This window comes from Gracilinanus agilis, chromosome 2 (assembly GCF_016433145.1).
Source record: "Gracilinanus agilis isolate LMUSP501 chromosome 2, AgileGrace, whole genome shotgun sequence".
NCBI lineage: Eukaryota > Metazoa > Chordata > Mammalia > Didelphimorphia > Didelphidae > Gracilinanus > Gracilinanus agilis.
The window spans coordinates 359,243,473-359,265,930 of NC_058131.1; the positions used below are offsets into that span (position 1 = coordinate 359,243,473).

The following is a 22,458-nucleotide window of genomic DNA, read 5'->3' on the forward strand; positions in this document are numbered from 1 at the left end:
GAACTTGACTAGTTCTCCTATCCCACATTATTTCACAAAAAGAGACAGTGAAAGTGTGAGGTGAGAAACCCAAGGATGCACTGTAAATTAGAGTCTGAGCCTCTTAAGACTAGGACTCTGGGCCTCACTTGCAAGTCTTGACTTTTTTAAAATATTCTATACTATTTCCTACATTTCTACCATCCAATTTCTCTCTCTCTCTCTCTCCCTCACTCTCTCTCTCTCCCTCACTCTCACTTTCTCTCTCTCTCTCTCTCTCTCTCTCCCTCACTCTCACTTTCTCTCTCTCTCTCCCTCACTCTCACTTTCTCTCTCTCTCTCTCCCTCACTCACACACTCTCTCTCTCTCCCTCACTCTCACTCTCTCTTTCTCTACCTCACTCTCACTCTCTCTCTCTCTCACACACACTCTCTCTCTCTCCCTCACTCTCACTCTCTCTCTCTCTCTCTCTCTACCTCACTCTCACTCTCTCTCTCTCTCACACACACTCTCTCTCTCTCCCTCACTCTCACTCTCTCTCTCTCTCTCTCTCTCTCTCTCTCTCTCTCTCTCTCTCTCTCTCACACACACACACACACACACACACACACACACACACACACACCACAGAGTGTTTTAGGGTGATAGTAGACCATGTGAAAGTTAGAATTACCCAGGACAATTAGTCAAGAACCAAAATGAGTCATAAAATTATTTCCTTGCTGGTTTCCTTGGACAGGAAAGCCTGCCTTCAGAGACCTATTTGGTTTTCTTGAATTCATTTGGTGTTTGAGAGATGAAGCTAATGCCAATTCACCAAGTTCTCAGCCTACTTTAGTGCCCAGACTGTAAAAATGGTGGCAGATCTGAATAGATTATAGACTAAAACTTAAGAGGAAGAATCAAGGTAAAAGGGTGGAGGAGGAGGAAAGAAGACTATGTTTTTAGGACAATAGGGCCTAAAACAGTGATATCAAACTCAAATAGAAATGGTAAATTGTACAAGGATCTCTGCCAGTACAAATTGACTTAGGAAACCACATATTAACATCATCTATTTCTTATGTATTTTTATTAATTTTTCTGGACTATTTCCCAATTACATTTAATTTGATTTAAGTTGTATTGGAGATTATGGACCCTACCTATTTGACCCCTTTTTTTTTACACCTTTATCCTCCCTAAGAGAAAGCAAAAGAAATATTATACCATTTTTACAGCCACCCAATGTTAGAATTAGAAAGTCCAAACATTCCAACTACTCATTTTTTTAAACCCTTACCTTCTGCCTTAGAATCAATACTGTGTATTGGTTCCAAGGCAGAAGAGTGGTAAGGGTAGGCAATGGGGGTCAAGTGACTTGCCCAGGGTCACACAGCTGGGAAGTGTCTGAGGCCAGATTTGAACCCAAGACCTCCCATATCCAGGCCTGACTCTCAATCCACTGAGCTACCCAGCTGCCCCCCCCCCAACTACTCATTTTACAAACAAACAAAAAATGAAACTCACGGATCAGAAATAGCTTGCTTGCTAAGATAACACAAAAAGTTAATGGAAGAATTTAAACTAAGTACCCATATCTTTCAACTTCTAATCTAGTGCTCTTTCTACTATATACTCTGCTTCTTCTGAAAATCATAGAATTTCATGAGTAGAAGGGATCTTAGAATCCTGAATGTTAAATATATAGAATGTCAGAGTTGAATATGAGCTGGGTCACATAGCAGATAGATCATAAGATGGACTGGAATATCATAAAATTGAAATCAGGTAGATCTGAATTAAAATCCTGCCTCAAATACTTAGTATTTGCAGCCTTAGACAAGGCATCTAATCTCTACTTGCCACAATTTCTTTACTTGTAAAACAGGTGTAATAGCACCTCCTTGGGGACAGGTAGGTAGCTCAGTGGATTGAGAGCCAGGCCTAGAGATGGAAGGTCCTGAGTTCAAAACTAACCTCAGACTCTTCCAAGTTTTGTGACCTTGGGTAAGTCACTTAACCCTCATTGCCTATCCCTTACCACTCTTCTACGTTGGAATGTATACACAGAACTGATTCTAGGACAGAAGGTAAGGGTTAAAAAAAAAAAAAGCTCCTACTTCCCAGGGTTATTGTGTAGATCAAATGAGACAATATTTGGAAAGTATTTTGCAAACCTTAAGGCACTATATAAAATTGTTGTCATTATTATCTTAAGAGTGACCAGTTTTCTCACTCAATTTCCGGTGATTTGTCCACTCCACCTCACTGCCTCCTAAATAGAAATGAGCATTCCTGATCTCTAGTAGTAGATTCTTTCCAAAGCATCACCTTGCCATATTTCTGCTCCTCTTACTCCAGTCTCAATGAAATTCTTTTTTTCTTTCTTTCTTTGTTTTGGGTCTCCTACTTTTGACCTATTTTTTTCTCTAACTACATGTTTGACCCTGGGCAATTCATCTCTCTTTGAGATTCAGTTTCCTCATCTGTAAAATGAGGATAATACTACTTATACTACCTACTTTCTCAGGATACTTGGGAAGAAACCTTAAATATTAGTTGTTTAATCACACCTCGAATATTCATTAGCTTTGGGACCATGAGCAAGTTACCCTCACTCAAACTATTTTCTTATCTGTAAAACTTGAAAAGAAAGAGATTTATAAATTTTGAATCTTTGCTGATTAATAACACTTTGCTCATTAGCTGCATTACACTAAGCAGGTCACTCCATCTCCAGATCAAGTGGAGAATTCTGTTTGGCATTCAAAGCTCTTCATAACTTGTCTTCCCATCTCTCAAATCCTCTTATCCTTACACAGCCTCTGCTCCACCCCACCCCACCATGTATTCTGTGATCCAGTGACCCCGACCTCCTTATTGCTCCCCAAAGGAATCCCTTGGTCTTCTGACTGGTCATTTTCACTGGTTGGTCCCCTTGACTAGAATGTTCTCTCTCCTCGACTCTGCCTCCTGGCTTCCTGTGAATACCAGCTAAAATCTTTCTGTCTATAAAAAAGCCTTTCTCAGTTCCTTTTCATTCCAATGCCTTTCCTTGGAGATTACCCTCGATTTATCCAGTGTATAGCTTGTTTGAACTTTGTGGCTTCCATGTTGACTTCCCTTCAGACTTTGAGACCTGGGGCTATGTTTTGTCTTTCTTTGTATCCTCTCCATTTACCACAGTGCCTGTCACATAGTAGGTCCTCTTTAAATACTTTACCAACTGCCTGAGTTTCCAGTGTTTCTGAGAGAATCATATTCCTACTCTGGTCTTCAGTCCTCCCTTCCCTGAAGATACTGGACCAATCTCCAATACCTATCCCAGGTTTAAATCTACAATCAATAAACCATGTCCAACTCTTGACACTCTTTCTTACTACCTGCAATTAAGTCACACAGACATTTTCTGTGGTGAGTCATTCCCATATGTTCTTCCATCCAATGACATTGGTGTCTGTGCTGTTCCTCATACAAGACACTCCATTTGCTGATTCTGGGTATTTTCATTTGTTGTTCCCCATGTTGAGAATTCATTCCCTCCTCATCTCTGCCTCCTGAATACCTTCAAACTCCAGAGAAAACCCCACCTCCTGCAGGAAGTCTTTCCTGGTTCTGCTTAATTCTAATGCCTTCCCTCTGTTACTTATTTCCCATTTATCCTGTATATATCTTGTTCGTACCCATTTATTTCCCTCATTAGATTGTGAGCTCCTTGGGAGATAAGTGTCTCCTCTTTCTTAGAATTCCCAGAGCTTTGCACAGTATTTAGTACGAGGCAGTCACTTAATAAATGTTTAGTGCCTAAATTACTTGCACTCTTTGACTTTTCCATAGGTTGATGGGAAGGGTGGCAAGAAGCGCTGATAGTTGGATTTGGAGTCGGAAGGTCTGGCTACAGACTACATACACTCTGCTATTTACCAGCTATGTATGACTTCCTCTCTCTGGGCCCCTGTCTATACAAATACAAAAATAAAGAGGTTGCACTGAGTGATCTCTAAAGTCCCTTCCAGCTCTTGGTGCTGTGAGATTTGTGTGGTGGGATGGAAAGAGAATAGTTGGAACCCCGGTTCTGTTACTAACCAGGGTCATGACCCTGGGTAAGTCACTTCCCAGGCTTTGGACTAGTCTTCCCAAATTCCAAAGGAGGAAGCTGGACTAGATGTTCTCTAAGGGTTCCTCTTAGCTCCAAAATCCTAAGTGCTTTGCAAACTAGAAGCGCTTTAGAGGCTCGAAACATCATTGTTTTGCTTCCCGGTGCCCCCGAAATTCCAGGAGCCTGAGCGCCTCGCGTTGTATCCAGCAGGTGGCGGGCGGCAGTCAGCCATCCTCTGCTTCCCTAGGCGCTGTTAAAGCTATCAAGCAAGCAAGTAAACCCTGCGGGAAGGCTTCTTCCCCAGGTCTCCTTCCCCTCCTCTGCTGGTCCCTGTTCCCCAGCAGAGTCCAGACCTCCCGAAAGCATCCCCTGCAGACTCTCCAGGCACGCGGCGGGGCGGGGCGGGGCGGGGCGGAGCGCAGAGTGGGCATTTGGGGATCCCAGCGTCGGCTGGCAGGCGAGTCCTGGGGCTGGGCGAGGACCTTGCAGCCTCGGCTTCGCTTGGCCAGGAACGGGGCTGCAGCCTGGCTCCCTCCCTTCCCTCTCTCCCTCCCTTCCACCCTCCCACCCTGGTGTTCCCTCCCTCTCAGTGGTCCACACCCCCTTGGAGCGCTCACAGGAAAAGTCCAGCTGGAATTGCTCCGCATTGCACGGGAGAACCCTGGAGCCAGCGAGAGCGCAGGCGAGGCGCCAGGGCAGCGGCACTCAGTCGGTCTGTCTGTCCGCGGGCCTGCATGCCCTGCCTGCCAGTCTATCTGCTTGTCATTCATTGCTTCTGCCTTTCCAAGACTGAGAGCAGAGTCAGGAGGCAGAGAGAGGCAGACTGAGGGCAGTGAGGGCATACCTGGGATAGAAAAGCCCACAGGACCATAGGATTCAGAGCTGGCAGAAACCTTGGAGCTCATCTCTCGCCCTCTCCCTGCTAGTCCCTCCTCTACCTTCCCTCTCCGCTACCCCCCTCCCCCCAGGTGAGCATTGGAGCAAAGGGAAACCACATTTAAAGAGCCGCCTTGGCCTCTTTGTTGAATGAGAAATTCAGAGCCAGGGCGTCACCATGAACACCAGCAGTAAGTACATCTATCTCTTCCTATTGCTTTGCTATGGGAACCGGGGGCGTTGGGGTGGAGGTGGAGGGGAGGCTGCCTTGGTTCCGACTGAGGAGCAGGAAGAGGCAACCCTGCATCTGCAGGAACCATCCCCACCCAGGCTCCTGCCTGCTTTTGTTCCTACGGGGAGATGAGGTTCAAGACAGGCCTTTCGGAGCAGGGGGATGCCAACCATCTCTGACAGCTGCCCTGTAGGGGCACTTGGTCCTCCTGGTAGTGGGCAGTAGTGCCTGGGTCAAGCTATTGTCCAGATGCCGGTGTCTTTAAAGAGCTCTCTGGGTGCCCTCTTTCCCCATGCCCAGGCCCCTGCTTGGGTATAAATAGGCAAGAGCAGGTTGGTGGGTGTGTGCGATGGTAGCCAGATGTACAGTATCCCAGGCAGATCTCTCCAAAGGCCAGTCTAGCTCTTACAGTGTTGAATAGTAATAATAGCAGTAACTCACATTTCTATAGTAGTTTAAGGTTGACGAATGCTGGATGGGGGTGGGGAGGTATGACTGTATTTAGAAACTGATGGGAATGTGAGAGGGGAAGCAGGCACTGTCTGTGAATCGTCCCTGCATACCCCAGACGACAAATGGTCTGCCAGAGCTGGCTCAGACATCTTCCTGCCAGATGGATTGGGTGGGACCTATCCTTGCCAATTGGTTTACAGCTGTTGGAAAGCGCATGAGCAGCTGTGGCATAGTGGAAAACGCTTCCAACTAGGAGGCAAGAGAACTGAGTTCAAGTCTTGGCTCTGTTGAGGACTTGCTTGCATGACCTTGGGCAAGACCCTTATCCTCTCTGGCCCCCACTTTCTTCATCTGTTAAAGGAGTGGTTTGTAATAGACGTTTTCTGAGGGCCCCTCCGGCTCTGACCATCTATGAGTAGACAGCTGAGAACTCGGTTCATGAGCCTAGAAAAAAAAAAATGTACAGAGCTCTGTGCTGTGGAACTTCTTTCTCTATCAGCTGGACTTTGAGGCAAAAAGTCCAGGAGACCGAAATTACATTTATTTCTGTGATCCCCTTCCTTCCTTTTGGATGTGTGTGCAAGGAAGGCAAGAACTTCAAGGTTCTTTATGACCTCTAAATTCCCTTCCAGCTCTGGATGATTTTGTAATCCTGAGACCCTCCCAGATACATGTCTTGGATTTTGCTCGTGTTTGCTTTGCCAGTCTGGGGCATTGCTTTGGCTCTGGAGTAGGCAAGGGCTTCCTGATAGATTTTTGCCTGCAGTTTTTAGTAATTAGTGCAATATGGTTTAGTAGGAAAGGCACTGGGGACTTCCACCTGTGCCAGTGATTCTAATCAGCATTTTGTCAGTATTTTTCTGGGAAGTTATTATATACTGGAGATTCTTCTGTGTGTATAAAGAGCAGACATGTGTATGCATGAGAGGCTTGATAAATGGAAAGAGAATTGAATTGTGTGTTTGAGTCCCAACTTCATTGCTTAGAGCTGTGACTTTGGACATCTAAATTAACCTCTGGGTTTCAGTTTCCTCATCTGTATATGGCGATAATATTTGGACTGCTGACCTGATCGAGTTATAAAGTTTTTAAAGTGGTAAATAAATATGATACTTTATTATAGTTGAGTTTCTGGATAACCCTTTGAAAAACAGTCCTTAAAGAGAGCTTTTTCATCCAGGGAAGGAAGGACAAGTGGTTGGTAATCCCTTTTGTAAAGAGCTCATTAGGGCAAGTGTGGAATGTGCTTTCTGTCTCCAGAGTTCTACTAGTATGACCAAGAGTTCCACTTTCTTTTTCTAGCTCCAGTGTAGCTGTGCCTAATGGCCAAAACTAGATATAGGCAAGATGAGTATCAGCTTAGGATGAAGCAAGCCTGAGGGCATGATGAAAGGTTACATGGATTTTTGAAAATGAAGATGTTTTAGTGCTAGGAGAAAAAAATGCATTTTGACTTGCATCCAAATCCCAGCTCTCCTTCTTGTATGGCCATGGCTAGGCCATTAAACCTGCCTAAGTCTTAGTTTCTTCATGTAATTAGATGATTAATTGAGCTGAAAGGAACTTTATTATATGGATAGGAAACTGAGGCAAAAAACAAAAACAAAAAAAAACCCTGATTTGCTGAAAGTTACACAGCAAGTAGGAGGCAGAAACTGGTCTTCTGACTCTATATTCAATGCACTTTATATATCACGACATTGCCTATATGATTCCTAACATCTCATCCTGCTATTTTATAAGTCAAAGGGCATTTTGTAAGGATGTAGAGTCTATCATGGACACAGATACACAGAGGCCACAATTTCCAATGATGATGTAGGTGAGTTGTGTGATTTCCAAATCTTGCCTAGAACATATATGCTCCATTCCTGCCTCCTGATGATTGCCACCCAAATCAAAGGAATCTGACATTCTTGAGTTGGGAATGATTTCATTGAGGGTGCTCCTCTTCATGTATGAGTTGGGTTACATGGTCTCTAATATTCTGTGATTCTCAAGAAAGCAGGCTTTGGAGAAAAGGCACCTCCAGGAAAGAAAAACAAACATAGATTCTTTCCTTGGTTCTACAAATAAAACAGCTTTTCTCTCTATTTGAATTGCCCTGAGTAAGTCTATGTACACAGATTTGCAGACTCATAGAGGAATCATTCTATTCCAATTCTAACCTATAATAATAGCATCTTTGAAAAGGTTTATCCAGTGTCTGATAGAATATCACCACTGACTGGGAACTCATAACCAGATTTTAGTAGCACCTTCTGTCTGGCCCATAGTCCCTGTCTTGTCATGATGAGGGACACACTTTCCAGAAAGAAGGTGTGGCATAAGGCCAGAGATTGAGTTTGGGCTCTGACATTTTTATTATAGCGAACAAGCCTCAGTTTCTTTTCTTCTGAAATGACAATATTCTTGGTTGTTGTTAGGAAAGTTTTTTGTAAATCTTAAAGCACTATGGCATTAGCAAAATTGTTGTTATCACAAATACACAGAGCTTCCATTAAGATCTTTGGGGAACAATGGCCTTTTTTAGAGAAATTGGTCTAAACCCAGATCTGGTTGGGCCATGTTGTCCTCTCCTCTGAGTCTCTCTGTCCTGGTGGCAGTGAAACTAGAGGAGGAAGAAGCAGAGGTGTGGCCTCAGGCCTCTTTAGCTAACAGCTGTCTGTCTGGCAGATTTACAGCCACAGAGTTGAACTGTTCAGAATGCCAAATAGTCTTGGTTGACAGCCTTGAAATACAAAGGACCAGGGACAGCTAGGTGGCTCTGTTGATAGAGAACTGGACCTGGAGACAGAAAGTCCTGAGTTCAAATGTGACCTCAGACAACTTCCTAGCTGTGTGACCCTGGCCAAGTCACTTAATCCCCATTGCCTAGTCCTTTCTGCTCTTCTGCCTTGGAACCAATATTTAGTATTGATTCCAAAGCAGAAGATAATGGTTCAAAAAAAAAGAGAGAGAAAAGAATACAAGGGACAAACCTCTCTAACAAGCAGAACTAGGGTCCCATAAATTCCCTGCCTTAGTCACACCAGAGCTAGTTTGTGGCTAGAATGTGGTAGTTAGCTCCAGAGACATATTTCAGGGATGAGTTGAAGCACTTAGAAAAAAGAGTGATCAGAACAGAGAAAAGACTAGAATCTATGCTAAATAGGGATTGATTGAGGGACTTTAAGCTGGGAAAGAGAAGACTTAGAAAGATATAATTATCTTCTAGGGTGGTCATCCCTGTCCTATTCCCCTTCTTACCTCCACTATCTCTTCTACTTTAACAAATATTCACTGGCATCAACTTTGTGCCAGCCCCTGGGAATACAAAGTTGAAAAATAGCATAGCGTATGACCCTCTAGGAATTTACTGTATATTGGAGGTGATAGGTATGATAGTGTATAGATAAGCATCCCTGTAGCCAAAATAGATGCAAGGGATTTTAGAGATCATCTGTCCCCTAGAAGGCACCAGTTAGAACCTGATAAAGGCAAAGAAGGACTCTAGACCATGCAAAAAAATAGCTTTCAGTATGGGAGTGAGGGATGGGGGATAAGGAAGCCGTCACCAAGGAAGAGGATGCTTTCTCCATTGAGTAGTTATGCTAGCTGGGATTGAACCTTGATCTGAAGCAAATGCATTCGTAGTCCTGCAAAATGTACAGTAAAATGTAGGACAAGATCAGAGAGCAGAATGCAGTCCAGTTTGGAATATGGAGTGTAGAAAGCAGAGGAGGTGTTCTGAACCTGTGATTGCATTAATGGAGGGAACTCCCATGTTAGGAGTACGTTCATTCTCTGCAAACTTAGGCCTTTAGAGTTGCCCTAGAATGGCAAACCACTCCAGTAACTTTACCAAGAAAATCCCATTTTATGGAGTTCTGAAGAGCTGTTCACTACTGAAATGATTTAACAACAGAGCTCTGAGAGATTAAGTAACTTTCCCAGGGTCACAAAGCCATTATGTGTCAGAGGCAGGACCTGAACACATGTTATCTCAGCTCTTAAATTGAAGTCTCTACTCATAATTCCATACTGTTCTCAAGGAGAGGAATAGTTAGAATAACTGAAAAAGTAGGTTGAAGTCAGATTGTAAAAGACCTTAAATACCAGGTAAAGGAGTGTGATTTTTTTTTCTTTGTCTTTGAACGCTTAGGGAGCCATTGAAGGGTTTTGAACAGAGAAAGGACATAGTCAATAATAGAGAAAGGACAATAATACAATTTGTGTTTAGGCAGAGGGTGAAAGATGGAATTGAGACTGGCTAGAAGCTGGGAGAAATCTTTTATGCTGTATATTAATCCTAAGGGAATGAGAGACAGAAGGAGCCTTCTTACTTACCTGGGTTAAAGAGGGAGAGTGATTAGATAAGTCAAATATTATTCATATCAACTTGACCCTGAGATGGGCTTTTTGAGGAGAAAAATAGATGGATACAAGGCAGTTTGTGAGCCTTTCTCTTATTCTTTCTCTCCTTTTTTCCCAACCCTTGTCTTCTATCTTTGAATCAATACTAAGTTTCAGATCCAAGGCAGGAGAATGGGAAGGACTAGACAATTGAGGTTAAGTGACTTGCCCAGGGACACATAGTTTAGGAAGTATCTGAGGCCAAACTTGAACCCAGAACTTCCTTTCTCTAGTCTTTGCACCTTATTCATTGAGCCACCTACCTGCCTCTTTCTCTCATTCCTTATGTTTCTTCTTAAATCTTGAGTGCCTCACCCACCTCTTTCCCCTGCTCCCATACCAAGTAAACTCCATCCCAAATTTCATTTCCAATATACTTTGAAGTGTAGTACATTACTACCCTCCTACTAACTGCCTCACACTTTCAAAACTCCTGCTCCTTCTAGGTATTTCAGCCAGGCATGGTTGCAAGACTATGATAACTGGAGTTTAGAGGTATCATCCAGTCAATTCTCTAAAAGAAAGAGATGGGTTCAGCCCCCAATCCTTAGTTCTAAATCTATGATCCCTCTTATCTATGGGGGCACAGCATTGGTCACTGACAGTCCCCCACCATTATCTTTTTTTATTTTGAGTGGAAAAGTGTTAAGTACTCGCTATGATCCAGGCAGTGTGCTAAGCCATGGGGATACAAATATTTTTAAAGACAGTCCAGTCCTGAAGGAACTTAGATGCTAACAAGGGGAAAACTATTCCCTTTTTTTACTTTAAAATGTTTATTTAATTAATTAATTTTAGACTATTTTTCCATGGTTACATGATTCATATTCTTTCCTTCCCCTTCTTTCACCCTCCTCCCGTAGCCAATGCGCAATTCCACTAGGTTTTCCATATTATTAATATTTGCAATAGTGATGGCTTAGAGTCTACATCAGGGAAAGACTATTCCTAAAGGGTGTGGTGAGCAGATATGGGTATTCTGTTCTGGGGCAATGGAAGAGGAGGGAGAGGGGACAGATGCTGGTATAGCCAGGCAGATGGTGTGAGCTGTCCTGGTTGGATGACTGGAAGGAACAGGAGAGTGAAACATCTATGGTCTGGTGTCTGGGCAGTGAGTAGATATGGTAGGTTAAATGGGCTAGCTTCCATAGATTTTATTGATTTTTTCTGTTCTTATTTTCTTTTTAATCCCTGTCACTTTCTAGTGATTTCCCACCCCCTTGAAACTCTCCCTTGACACAAATAAACACAAATAAAATATATGACTCACTCTGCTCCTTCTAGTATGCCACCTGTTGTTGCCCAAGAGTTGAGAAGCGGGCTTGAGCAGAAGTCTTCTGGAGTCACCAGATCCCTGTCTAGAGCCTGAGGCTAATCTTTGTTTCTCAAGGAATAATATTATGGGATTTAGAACTGGAAAGGACCTTACAGATCCAACCTCCCTTTTTAACAATTGAAAAGGGAACCCAGAAATGGTAAGAGACTTATTCAGTATCACACAGCTAGTAAGAAGCAGAATGAAGATTTGAAACCAGATCTTCTGACTCTGTCCAAATGTTCTTTTTTCAAAACATTGCCTGGCTGTTAACAGTTTCTCCTTAGCTAGTACATTCATTCCCACTATTTCATTTATCACTGTTATGAACATTACTCAATCTGTATCTCCAGCCCTCATTTCTCTTCTGTGTGCCAGTCTCTCCTTTTGAACTGCCAGGGATCATAGGCACTCACAATGTGGAGACTAGGGATGATCTGGGGTTTCATTGAATTAGGGAGTCTCAGTGAGGAATTTTTTTCTATCTCTTCAATTTATGGCCTTCGAGAGTTTACTAGAGGATTTAGAGATGAAATGGCTTGTCCAGGGTCATGTTGACAATCTATGTCAGAGGCAGGAGTTGGACCTATGCCTTTCTGGCTCTGAGGTAAACTCTCTAACCACTGTGCCAGCATGGCATAATGGAAGGAACACTGGACCTGGAACCTAAGAAATTATCTTGTCATACTCCATCATGTTACAGATAGGGAAACTGAGGCACATAGGGGTCAAGTGATTTGACCATGGTCACACAGCAAGAGTTTAATTCAGGTGTTCTTTAGTCCTGAGGCCAGTTTTCTATTCACACTGAGAGCAATTTTTTGACATATCCACAACTCTCTTCTCTTTCCCATTTTCTTCTCCTCTGTAGAAATGTCTTGTTTGGTTGTGCAAAAGTAACACTGATTACACTCATTTACTCAAAGTATTCACTGTTTATGCCTGGTTATCATGCAGTACAGAAATGATTATGCATGTCATTAAATAGGTGTCATATTAATTTTACTGTGAGTTTTACTTGATTACAACACTAAGCTCCCTCTCCTTGGGGCACAATCATTGGGGAATAGAGGAAAGAGGCACTGAGGCATCCGGCATTGGTTCTTCAAGTCAGAAGACCCAAATTGGAGCACTAGATTCACCACTTACTAGCTGTGTCACCTCAGGAAAATCACTATTCCTCTTTCTCTTCAATTTGCCCATCTATAAAATGGGAACAATGATAATGGCCTTGCCTATTTCAGTGTGAGGCTCAAAGGCTTTAATGGATATAAATGGGTGCGTTCTATATGCAATTCAAATTCAAGGAATTATTCTTGTTTGCCAGAAGGTTCCTTTTAAACGGCTCAACAAGTGTGTTTCAATATGAAGGCAGATCAGAGTAATACTATGGAGATGTACTCACTACACCAAGATCCAGGAGACCTGGGTCTTTATCCTACCTTAGAACACTCAATCAACAAGTGTTAAATAGCACCTACTGTGTGACAGGCACAGTCACGGTCTCCGAGCCTCAGTTTCCTCTCTTGTAAAATGAAAGTCCAGTACTCGATCTCTTCCATCACTATTATTCTTAGTTCTCTGATCAGAGGACCCTTCCAATTCTGAAATCTCTGGGCTCCTGTAAGGTCTCTTCTCACTCTGATGTTCCACAGTGCTTTCAAGCTCTCGCATTCTGTGCTCAGTTCCTGCTGGAGTCTGGGGAGAGAGGGCAGAGAGATGGGATGAAAGGAGCAATTGAAGAATAATCAGAAATGAAGATAAAGTGACTCGGAAATTGACAATGTGAGTCAATGGAAAGATACTCAATTTACACTCCAGGTTTGGGGAGCACATCGATTGCCTACAGCAGGTTGTGCTCCAAGTGTCCTCCCTCCTGGAGGCTTCAGCTGGCTTCCTCAAGGGTGGACCTGTTAGAACTAATCCTCCACCAGCAGCTGCTGACTAACATTTTCTGGGTGGTCATTGCAAATAAACCCAAAAGGCAGAAATCAGTCACTTGAGGTATGGAAGAAGCAATTTTGTGATTCTTCTATCTTGTCTTTCCTGATTGATGTGATAATGTTTGATTGTTCACACTTCAAAGAGATGGTTTATTTTGTTCTTTTACTCATTGGATGAAACACTTCCTAAACCTGACTATCTGCAGGAATCAGTGCTCAGCTGTTCTGGCTGGGGAGAGAGGGGCTGGAGAAAGAAAGGAAACAAAGCTGAATAATGTATGATCTCTGCTCCCAGGGAGTTCACATTCTGATAGGAAAAGTCAAGAATGTGGAAAAGAGGGATGATCCCTAGATTTGGAGTCAGAAAATCTGAATTCTAATCCTAGAATTATTTTTTGCCTCATCTGTGACCTTGGAGAGGTCATTTCCTCTTTTAGAACCTCAGTTCCCTCATCTGAAAAAAATGACAGGGCTAGACTAGGTGACCTCTAAGGTTCCTTTAAGTTCAAAATCGTGTGAACATGGGCACAAAATACCCATTCTACAAATATACAGTGAAAGGATAATAAAAAGTATTCAATTTACTAGTGATTCAAAGGATAGAGAAATCCCATTTTATTTTGTAAAGTAGAAAAAAAGGAGGCTGAGGAAGGCTTCATGGAAGAGGAGGTATTTGAGCTGAGGCTAAAAAGATGGCCAGGAGTTAGACAGGCAAAACTGAAGGAAAGGCATTTCAAGCAGGGGAACAGGCTTGATGAGAAGGGACAGAGAGCAAGATGGCAAGAAATTGTGGGACATGTTGGAGCAAATGGCAAATGGTCCGTTTTAGAGGCAACATAAGGTACAAGAAAGGAAGTATTTGGAGATAGGGATGGAAAGTTAGCTTGGCAAGAGAACATTTCATATGAAGATCATAATCATGCAAAGGAAAACATCGCTGAGAGATTCCAGAAATCTTTCCAATGCAGGAAATAATCTTGATGTCAGATGATTGGTGGTAAAGATGCCTCCTGTCTCTTATCAGGTAGGTGGTGGACTACAGGTACAGAATTAGGCATACATTTTCAGGCATGGCCAAGTGTTGATTTGCTTTCCTTAACTTTTCTTATTTATTATAAAAGAGGATTGGATTAGGTGGAAGGGGGAGAAATCATTGGGAAGTGATCATGATTTCTTAAAAACATAATTAATAGTTTTTTAAAAAGAAAAGTTGTAGTTAAATTAGGAGGGCTTTAAAGCTCAGCTTTGACCTTTTGCCATAAATATGGACTTATATTTTGTAAGTAATTGGAGAGAAGCCTGGGGCGGGGGTAAGAGGTTGAATTTTTTTTTTTTTTAGCAAAGATTTCTAACAATCTGCCTCCAATATCCCCTTTCAGCTTTTACTTATAAAACTCACCTTTACATACTCTGCAGTTCAAGGCATTAGTCAACTATCTGCCATTTTGTGTATCTCCATTTCTTAGCACAATGTCTGGCTCATGGTGTTGTTGATGTTGTTGAATTATTTCAGTCACGTCCTACTCTTTGTGACCCATCTTGGGTTTTCTCGACGGAGACATTGGAGTGATTTACCATTTCCTTCCCTAACTCATTTTACAGATGAGGAAACTGAGACAAAGCAGAAGTAAGTGACTTGCTCAGGGTTATCTGAGGCTGAATTTTTTTTAACTCAGTTGTTTCTGACCAGTGCTCCATCCACTCCATCCAACTGCCCCCCAGCGCATAGTAAGTGCTTCATCAATGTTTGTTTATTGACTTACTGACAATTTGGTCCTAGCCTTCCTTCCCATCACAATTCTACATTCCAGATAGACTCAAATCTTATCCTCCTAGAGTCTGAGTTGGAAGGTATCTCAGCAGTTAGTCATACCTGTAATAAGAATTCCCCCTACCACATCCCAATAAATGATAATCTAGCTACCACACGAAGACTCCTAGCAATAAGGATCTCACTGCTTACTAAGACCTAACATACTTTCTTGGGGCAGCTCTAATTGCTAGGAAATTTTTTTCTCATGTTTGGTAGAAATCTGCCTCTACAGGTTCCACTCCAGACTGAATCTGTACAATCCCTTTTCTATATGACAGAGCTTCAAATGCTCAAAGTTGCTTATTATTTCCCTCCCGAGTTTTCTCTTCTTCAGTCTAACCCACCTCCTCTCTTCCCTCATCTTCCTTCAACAGATTATTGCATGACATGTTTTCCAATTTTCTCACTAGTCTCATTCCTCTAATCCCACTCCAACATGTCAGCACCCTTCCTAAAATACAGCACCCAGAACGGAACACGATACGATACTCAAGGTTGGGCCGACCAGTGCGAAGGACAAGAGAGCTATCACCTTCCTCACTTTGGAAATAATACCTCTGTTAATTCAGCCTCTCAAGGTTACCTTGAGAGATAGTATGGCAGAACGACTATGGAGTTGGCCTTGGAGTCACAGAGGTCCAGATTTGAGTCCTACCTTTGACGTCTCCTGGTTTTGTGACCAAGACAGGGTACTTAACCTCTTGGTATTCCAGACTGCTCTCTGAGATTATCAAGTTGCAAAGGCAAGAGTTTGTACAATGTAAAGACTTTCAAAGGTTCAAAGAAACAGTAATGGGCATGTATAGTGTCTATTTAGTACAGCGTGAGGGACTGTACTAAGTATAAGTATGTAAAAATGAAGGCAGAAATAGTGCCTGTCTTTGAGGAGCTCATAATTTAATAGGGGGGAGATGGTATGCAAACAATTTGGGGTAAACAAGATATATACAGGATAAAAGGCATCCAGGTGGTGTGATGGATATAGAGTGTCAAGCCTGGAATTGAGAGGACTTGGATTCAAATCTGACCTGTGAAATTAGAATTTTGTTCCCTAGGGATTCGCTCTCCCAGCATCCCATTTACGTATCTACATAACGTGCTAATGTAGGGAAGATATGAGTTTTATGTAGCCCTGCTTTCTCTCTCTCTCTCTCTCTCTCTCTCTCTCTCTCTCTCTCTCTCTCTCTCTCTCTCTCTCTCTCTCTCTTTTTCCCCTGATCACGGCTGGGAAAGCTGGCTTTATGCCAGGCAGGAGAATCTACACACATGGTTTTACTTTTTGTTAGATAATTAGGTTTGAACTTCTATTTCTTTTAGTTTATTTTCTTTCTACTTCAACAGATTATTAATAAACCTTATAAAATATAATACTTGGAGTTATTGAATAGTAATTTTAATCTTACAGACCTCAGACACTTTCTAGCTCAGTGGATAGACATCAAGGTCTGGAGATAGGAGGTCCTGAGTTCAAATGTGACTCAGACACTTCCTATCTGTGTGACCCTGGGCAAGTCACTTAATTCTAATTGCACCGCTCTTATTGCTCTTCTGCCTTAAAACTGTTACTCAGTATTGGTTCTAAGATAGAAGTTAAAGGTAAAAAAAAAAAAAAGAAAATTGGAAATTAGCTAAGCACAAATACATATAAGAAATTCCCAAAGCTGTAGACCAAAGAATTGAGTACTCTTGATGTGGTTTTGTAGATCTTGCAATTTGGGGGCAATTAACCCCAGTTGCCTAGCCCTTACAGATCTTGAGTTGTTACTAAAACAGAAAGTAAGGATTTTTTTAAAAAATCTCTATACAAGATAATTTGAAAATAGTTTTAGAAGGAAGGGTCTAACAATAAGGAGGTCTGGGAAAGCCGACTTGAAAAAATTTGAGGTTTTGGCTGAGACTTGAACAAGGCTAGGGAGACCAAGAGGCAAAGGTGAGGAGGAAGAGAATTCTAGACATGAAGGGGAGTTAGTGAAAATGAAGTCCAATATTTTGGAGTGTCATTATTGAAATATAGAGAGGAAGCCAGACTACAGGATGAAAGTAAGGTGCAAGCTGTGGTGATAAAGGGAAGAGTTTCAGGAAGTAATTCCTAATAGCAATGAAATACAGTTTTGCACCCCAAAATAGGTCAAGTAGGATTTTTTTTGCTTCTATATTCTTCTCTTTTTGTTCTCTTGTTTTTCAGGGATGTTCAATTTTTTGTGACCCCCATTTGGGATTTTCCTGGCAAAAATACTGGAGTAGTTTGCCACTTCCTTCTTCAGCTCATTTTATAGCTGAAGAAACTGAGGCAAACAGGGTTAAATGATTTGATGACTTGCCCAGAATCACCCAGTTAGTAAATATCTGAGGGAAGATTTGAGCTCAGGAAAATGAGTTTTCCTAACTCCAGGCCCAGTACTCTATCCACTGTTCTACCTCGATGCTCCCATTTTATTCTACTGACTCATTTACCTTTTTTTCTTTTATTTTTTAAAACCCTTTCCTTCTGCCTATATCAATTCTAAGACAGAAGGGCAAGGGCTAGGCAATGGAGGCTAAGTGACTTGCCCAGGGTCACACACCTAGCAAGTATCTGAGGCCAGTTTTGAACCAGGTCCTCCTGACTCCAAGCCTAGTGCCCTATCCACTGTGCTACCTAGCGCCTCTTTTATCTTTAATTCCACTAAGCCATCTGGGTCTTTTTTCCTATATAATATTGTCTAGCCTCTTCTTCTTCATCTTTTATTGTATCATCGAGCTATTAAATCCCAAGAAAGAAAGGACATTTCTCCTGGCTAAATGTTAACTTGGATGAAAGCATCTTTCTAGTCTTTTTAACCTTTTGGGGTCCTGCTATGTCCTGACTTCATACACCTTTGCACATAGTCCTCCATGCCTGGAGGAGGTTGCCCTCTATTCATATCCCTTGTCCTTCCTCTCCTTCAAGGTCTACTTCAAATACCACCTACTCTATAAAACCTATGACCTGCCTCCACCTACCTTGACAACTGTAAGTGATCTTCCGCTCCTGAATCTCTCAAATCATCCTACTTAATTCTTATTAACTTGTACCTGTGGCACACACAGTTCTCTCTCTCTCTCTCAACTTCTCCAATAGTCACCCTCCCCTCCCTGACCTCATTGGCTGTGAGCTCTTTAGGAAATCTTCTCTTTTAAAAAAAAAATCTTTGTAGCCTCAGCACCTGGCGCCACATTCTGGTCAGAGCTTGGTAAATTGCCATCAAGTTGAAATTTGGTTTACTTGGTAAGCTTCTCTGGGTGATGTTGGGAATTAATCCATCATCGAACTTGTGTTTAATACATGCTGTCATTCAGAATGGTGGTTTAAAAAAAAATGGGTACAGCCTGAAAGTAATAGGAACTCTTGGAAACATCTGCATTGTCACCAGTTTCTAAAGAGGCGTGGTTTTGGTTTTCCCTGATAGGACTGATATGTATAATTTAAGTGCTTTCAAAGGTGCAACCAAACACTTACAGTGATAAAGACATGCCCTGAACCTACCCTGTCCTTTCCGAGTGTCCTCTTTACAGGAGAATCAGATTAGCCCATCAGAATAAATAGGACAAAACATGGTCTCTCCCCAAACCTCTTTTTGGCTACTGCTTTTGGCTCAGTGAGTAGCGGTGTCAGCTGGAGACGTGCCTTCCCTCATTCTCTGGTTTGTGATTTTCATCTTATTACTCCTGCTTCTATTTAGATAGCGCTTTCAAGTTTACCAGACATTTTCTTCATGACAGGAGTGTCAATATTAATCCCCATTTTACGGATAAGACAAACAATAGTTCTGCACTTCTAAATAATCCTGCTTGATGATAAAGTTCATCCTGCTTCCTGGGAAGGTGCCTGCATCTCTGGAAGAGAGTTACTTTTAAGTCCAGCCTAGCCATGTCACTCTAATAGGATGCTCCTTGTCAGAGAGTGTGGCACAGTGGGGAAAATCAGTGTATTGTTAGAGAGCCTGGTTTCCAATCTTAACACTGCCATTGACTCTATCTGTGACATTGGGAAAATAATTTTTATTCTCTGAGCCTTGATTTCTCCATCTGTACAATGTGGAGGCTAGAACTGATCATCTTAAAGGCCCTTACAAGTTCTAAATCATATGATTCCAGGATTCAGCAAAACAAACCTGGTTGTGTCCTCACTTTCCTGGTTGACCCCCTCTGGGGAGGTTGATGTCACATCCTGTTGCATGCAGTTGGGGCCAAAATTAGGGCAAGCAGTATCCTGTCCCTATATCCTGGAGGCTGGCTTTGTTTCCAAGGCAACTGGGTGGGAAGCCCGTGGAGGAGAGGAAAGAGAGGTCAAGAGACAGATTCAAATGGGGATATTTGGGGGGAATTTGAGCCAGCTCCAGGTCATCCCAAATCAAACTTACTGCCTCCTTCCACCCCCCACCAGGAAGCTCCATATTTTTGATGGTTTTAATAACAACAAACAATTCCAAGAGAGCTTTAACGCTGACAAAAGATTGTATATTGTCCTCATTTTTATCCTCTTGACAACAGGTATTATTTCCTTAAGGAAAAGTCAGATTCAAAGATTAAATTACTTGCCAACAGTAACTCTGCTTATAAATACCAGAGGCATGGAGCAGCTAGGAGACTTGATGGATATAGAGCCAGGCTTGAAGACAAAAGGTCCTGTAGTTCCTAGCTGTGTGACCTTGGGCAAATCACTTAATCTCAGCTGCTTAGCCCTTCCTGCTCTCCTGCCTTGGAACTGATATTTAGTATTAATTCTAAGGCAGATGATAAGGGTAAGAAATAATAACAATAATAATAAAGTACCAGAGGCAAGAATAGTCCTCCAAATCAAGTGATCTTTCCCCTATACCCCACTAACTGATACAAGACAAAACCAAGGATGTGGGCCAGTGAAACAAACTCAAAAGACCTCCTAAAATGGGTAACTGAGAACAGCTCCCAGGAGCTACAAGGGTGGCCATTTGGTGGACTAGGAAACAGCTTTAACCTTGGGTCCATCAGAGTTCAGTTTGAGAAACTGAATCAGGACACAGATGATCCTTTCAGCAAAGGGCTGGGAGCCAGAAGGGCTTCCTACTATGTAGAATTGGAGGTCTGATGTAGACATTTCGAAAATGAACTCCCATCACTGTGGAATCAGAGGATTTCAAGGGAGAGAAGGATCTCAAAGTTCAGTATCCCAACACTCTACCACATCCCTTACAAACAGACATCTAGAATTGACTTGAAGACCTCCACTGATGAGAAATTTACTACTTTCTGAAGCATCTAGAAAGGATACAGGCATCATCTAATCATACCTTAATTTGAACAGAAAATCTCTATCACATCTCCAAAAAGTGCTTATTATACCTTTATTTGAATAGTTTTAGTAATAGAGAACTCATTACCTTCTCAATGCAGCTACAAGGGACCATAGAGATTATCATCTCTCCTTATGAGAACTCCCTCTACCATATTCTTTGCAAGTGGTCATTCAGCCTTTCTTTCATCTCATTGATGGGGAACTTACTATCGTACCAGGCTGCTGAGAAGAATATCAGCAGTCATCTAATTTAGCTTGTACCTGAAGTACGATTTAGTTCTAGAGCATCCCTGAGAAATAGTCAATAAGTCCTTGTTTGAACACCATAAGTGACAGGACACTTCCTTCTTTCTCAAGCAAACTACTCCATTTTTGGATAGTTTAGTGGTTTGGATAATTACTAGAAAATTCTTTCTTATACTTAGCAGAATTCTCCCTTCATGAATTTTCTGTACATTGCCCTTCCCTCTGACTTGTAGGTTCAAGTATACCTAGTCTGACTCCTCTTTCATATTCACCACTTTTGTGCTCATCCAGCTGAACTGAGAAGAGTAAAAAAGTAGATTTTGGTGGGAAAAAACTAGTATAAAGATTACGAGGCAGAGAGACCACTGTTCCTCCAGTGTCCTGGAAAGAATCAGTCAGGACCACAACAATAGTGGGAAGCTCTCTCCAGCCCACCTGGAGATTCTATCAGAGAACCCTCTGGCCATCCTGGGTTCCTGGCAGCTCCCTGAACAGTCCCTGCTCTTCCTGGCCCCTAAGCTTTCCCAGCTGTCATCCTCATCATTGGAAGGAGGGCTGAATTTGGGGTCATAATATCATAGGTTCATCATAGATTTAGAACTGGAAGGGACTTCAGAAATCATCTAGTTCAACTCCCTCATTTGACAGTGGAAGAAACTGAGACCCAGAGAAGTTAAGAAACTTGTCCAAGTTCACATAGTTGGTAAATGACTGTTAGAATTCAAGCTCCAACTTTGAATATTCTGACTTCAAATCCAACCTTCTTTCCACTGAACCCAACTTGCTGCCTTTTTGGAGGAAAAATGTCCAAGCCATGGGTCCTCCCTGAGCTGGCTCTGTCCCCTTGCCCATTTCTGGGCCTCGGTTTCTTTATCCACAAGCATGGGATGGAGTGTCCTAGAGAGTCTAAGGGCTCTGTTAGCTCTAAATCTTCAGATTTCTTTCTCACCTCTTGCCTTACCCAAATCCTACCCATGCACTCAGAGCTTGAGACCACTGACTCCAACAACTATCTAAAGTTCTACCAACATTTAGTACTTCTATGTTTAAGACCCTATAGCTGGTGACCCACACCCAGAGCTTACAGAACTAACTAGGAATAAAGATGTGCTTTGAATTACAATAGTACAAAGAAGAGGGCAGCTAGAGGTATACAGGGTGCCAGGCCTGGAGTCAGGAAGACTCATCTGAGTTCAAATGTGGCTCAGACACTTACTAGCCATGTGACCCTGAGCAAGTCATTTCATCCTGTTTGCCTCAGTTTCCACATCTGTGAAATGAGCTGGAGAAGGAAATGGCAAACCACTCCAGTATCTCTGCCAAGAAAACCCCAAATGGGGTCACAAAGGGTTGGACAAAACTGAAAAAATGACTGGACAACAAGAAACAAAAAAGAAGGGATAAAAGCCTTAGGTTCTTACTATGAATTCCTCTGTGACTATGCACTACCAGAGGGGCTCCTTCAAGATAATTGACTTTTTTTATCATGGCAACTTAAGGAGTAGGAAGGCTTTGCTCTACCTAGATGGAGGAAATCACTGATGCATGAAATAATTTGTGATTCCTTGAAAGTATAACAATGAGGGGGCAGCTGGGTGGCTCAGTGGATTGAGAGCCAGGCCCAGAGATGGGAAGTCCTGGGTTCAAATCTGATCTCAGACACATCCTAGCTGTGTGACCCTAGGCAAGTCACTTGACTCCCACTGCTTAGCCCCTATCACTCTTCTGCCTTAGAACCAATACACAGTATTGTGTGGAAAGTAAGGGTTAAAAATAAAAGTATAACAATGAAAATCAAAAAAATAATATCTAGCATTCAGATACCATT

At 42.3% G+C, this 22,458-nt stretch overlaps 1 protein-coding gene across 2 annotated transcripts in view; it reads left to right on the plus strand.

Annotated features, from left to right (window-relative positions):
- Positions 1-4,731: 4,731 nt before the first annotated feature.
- Positions 4,732-22,458, plus strand: part of ABLIM3 (actin binding LIM protein family member 3) — a 187,991-nt gene continuing 170,264 nt past the window's right edge. For both annotated transcript variants that reach the window (XM_044664440.1, XM_044664441.1), the window contains exon 1: positions 4,732-5,128. In XM_044664440.1, the coding sequence (XP_044520375.1) occupies positions 5,116-5,128 (13 nt within the window). In that variant the 5' untranslated portion in view covers positions 4,732-5,115. The remainder of the gene's footprint in view (positions 5,129-22,458) is intronic.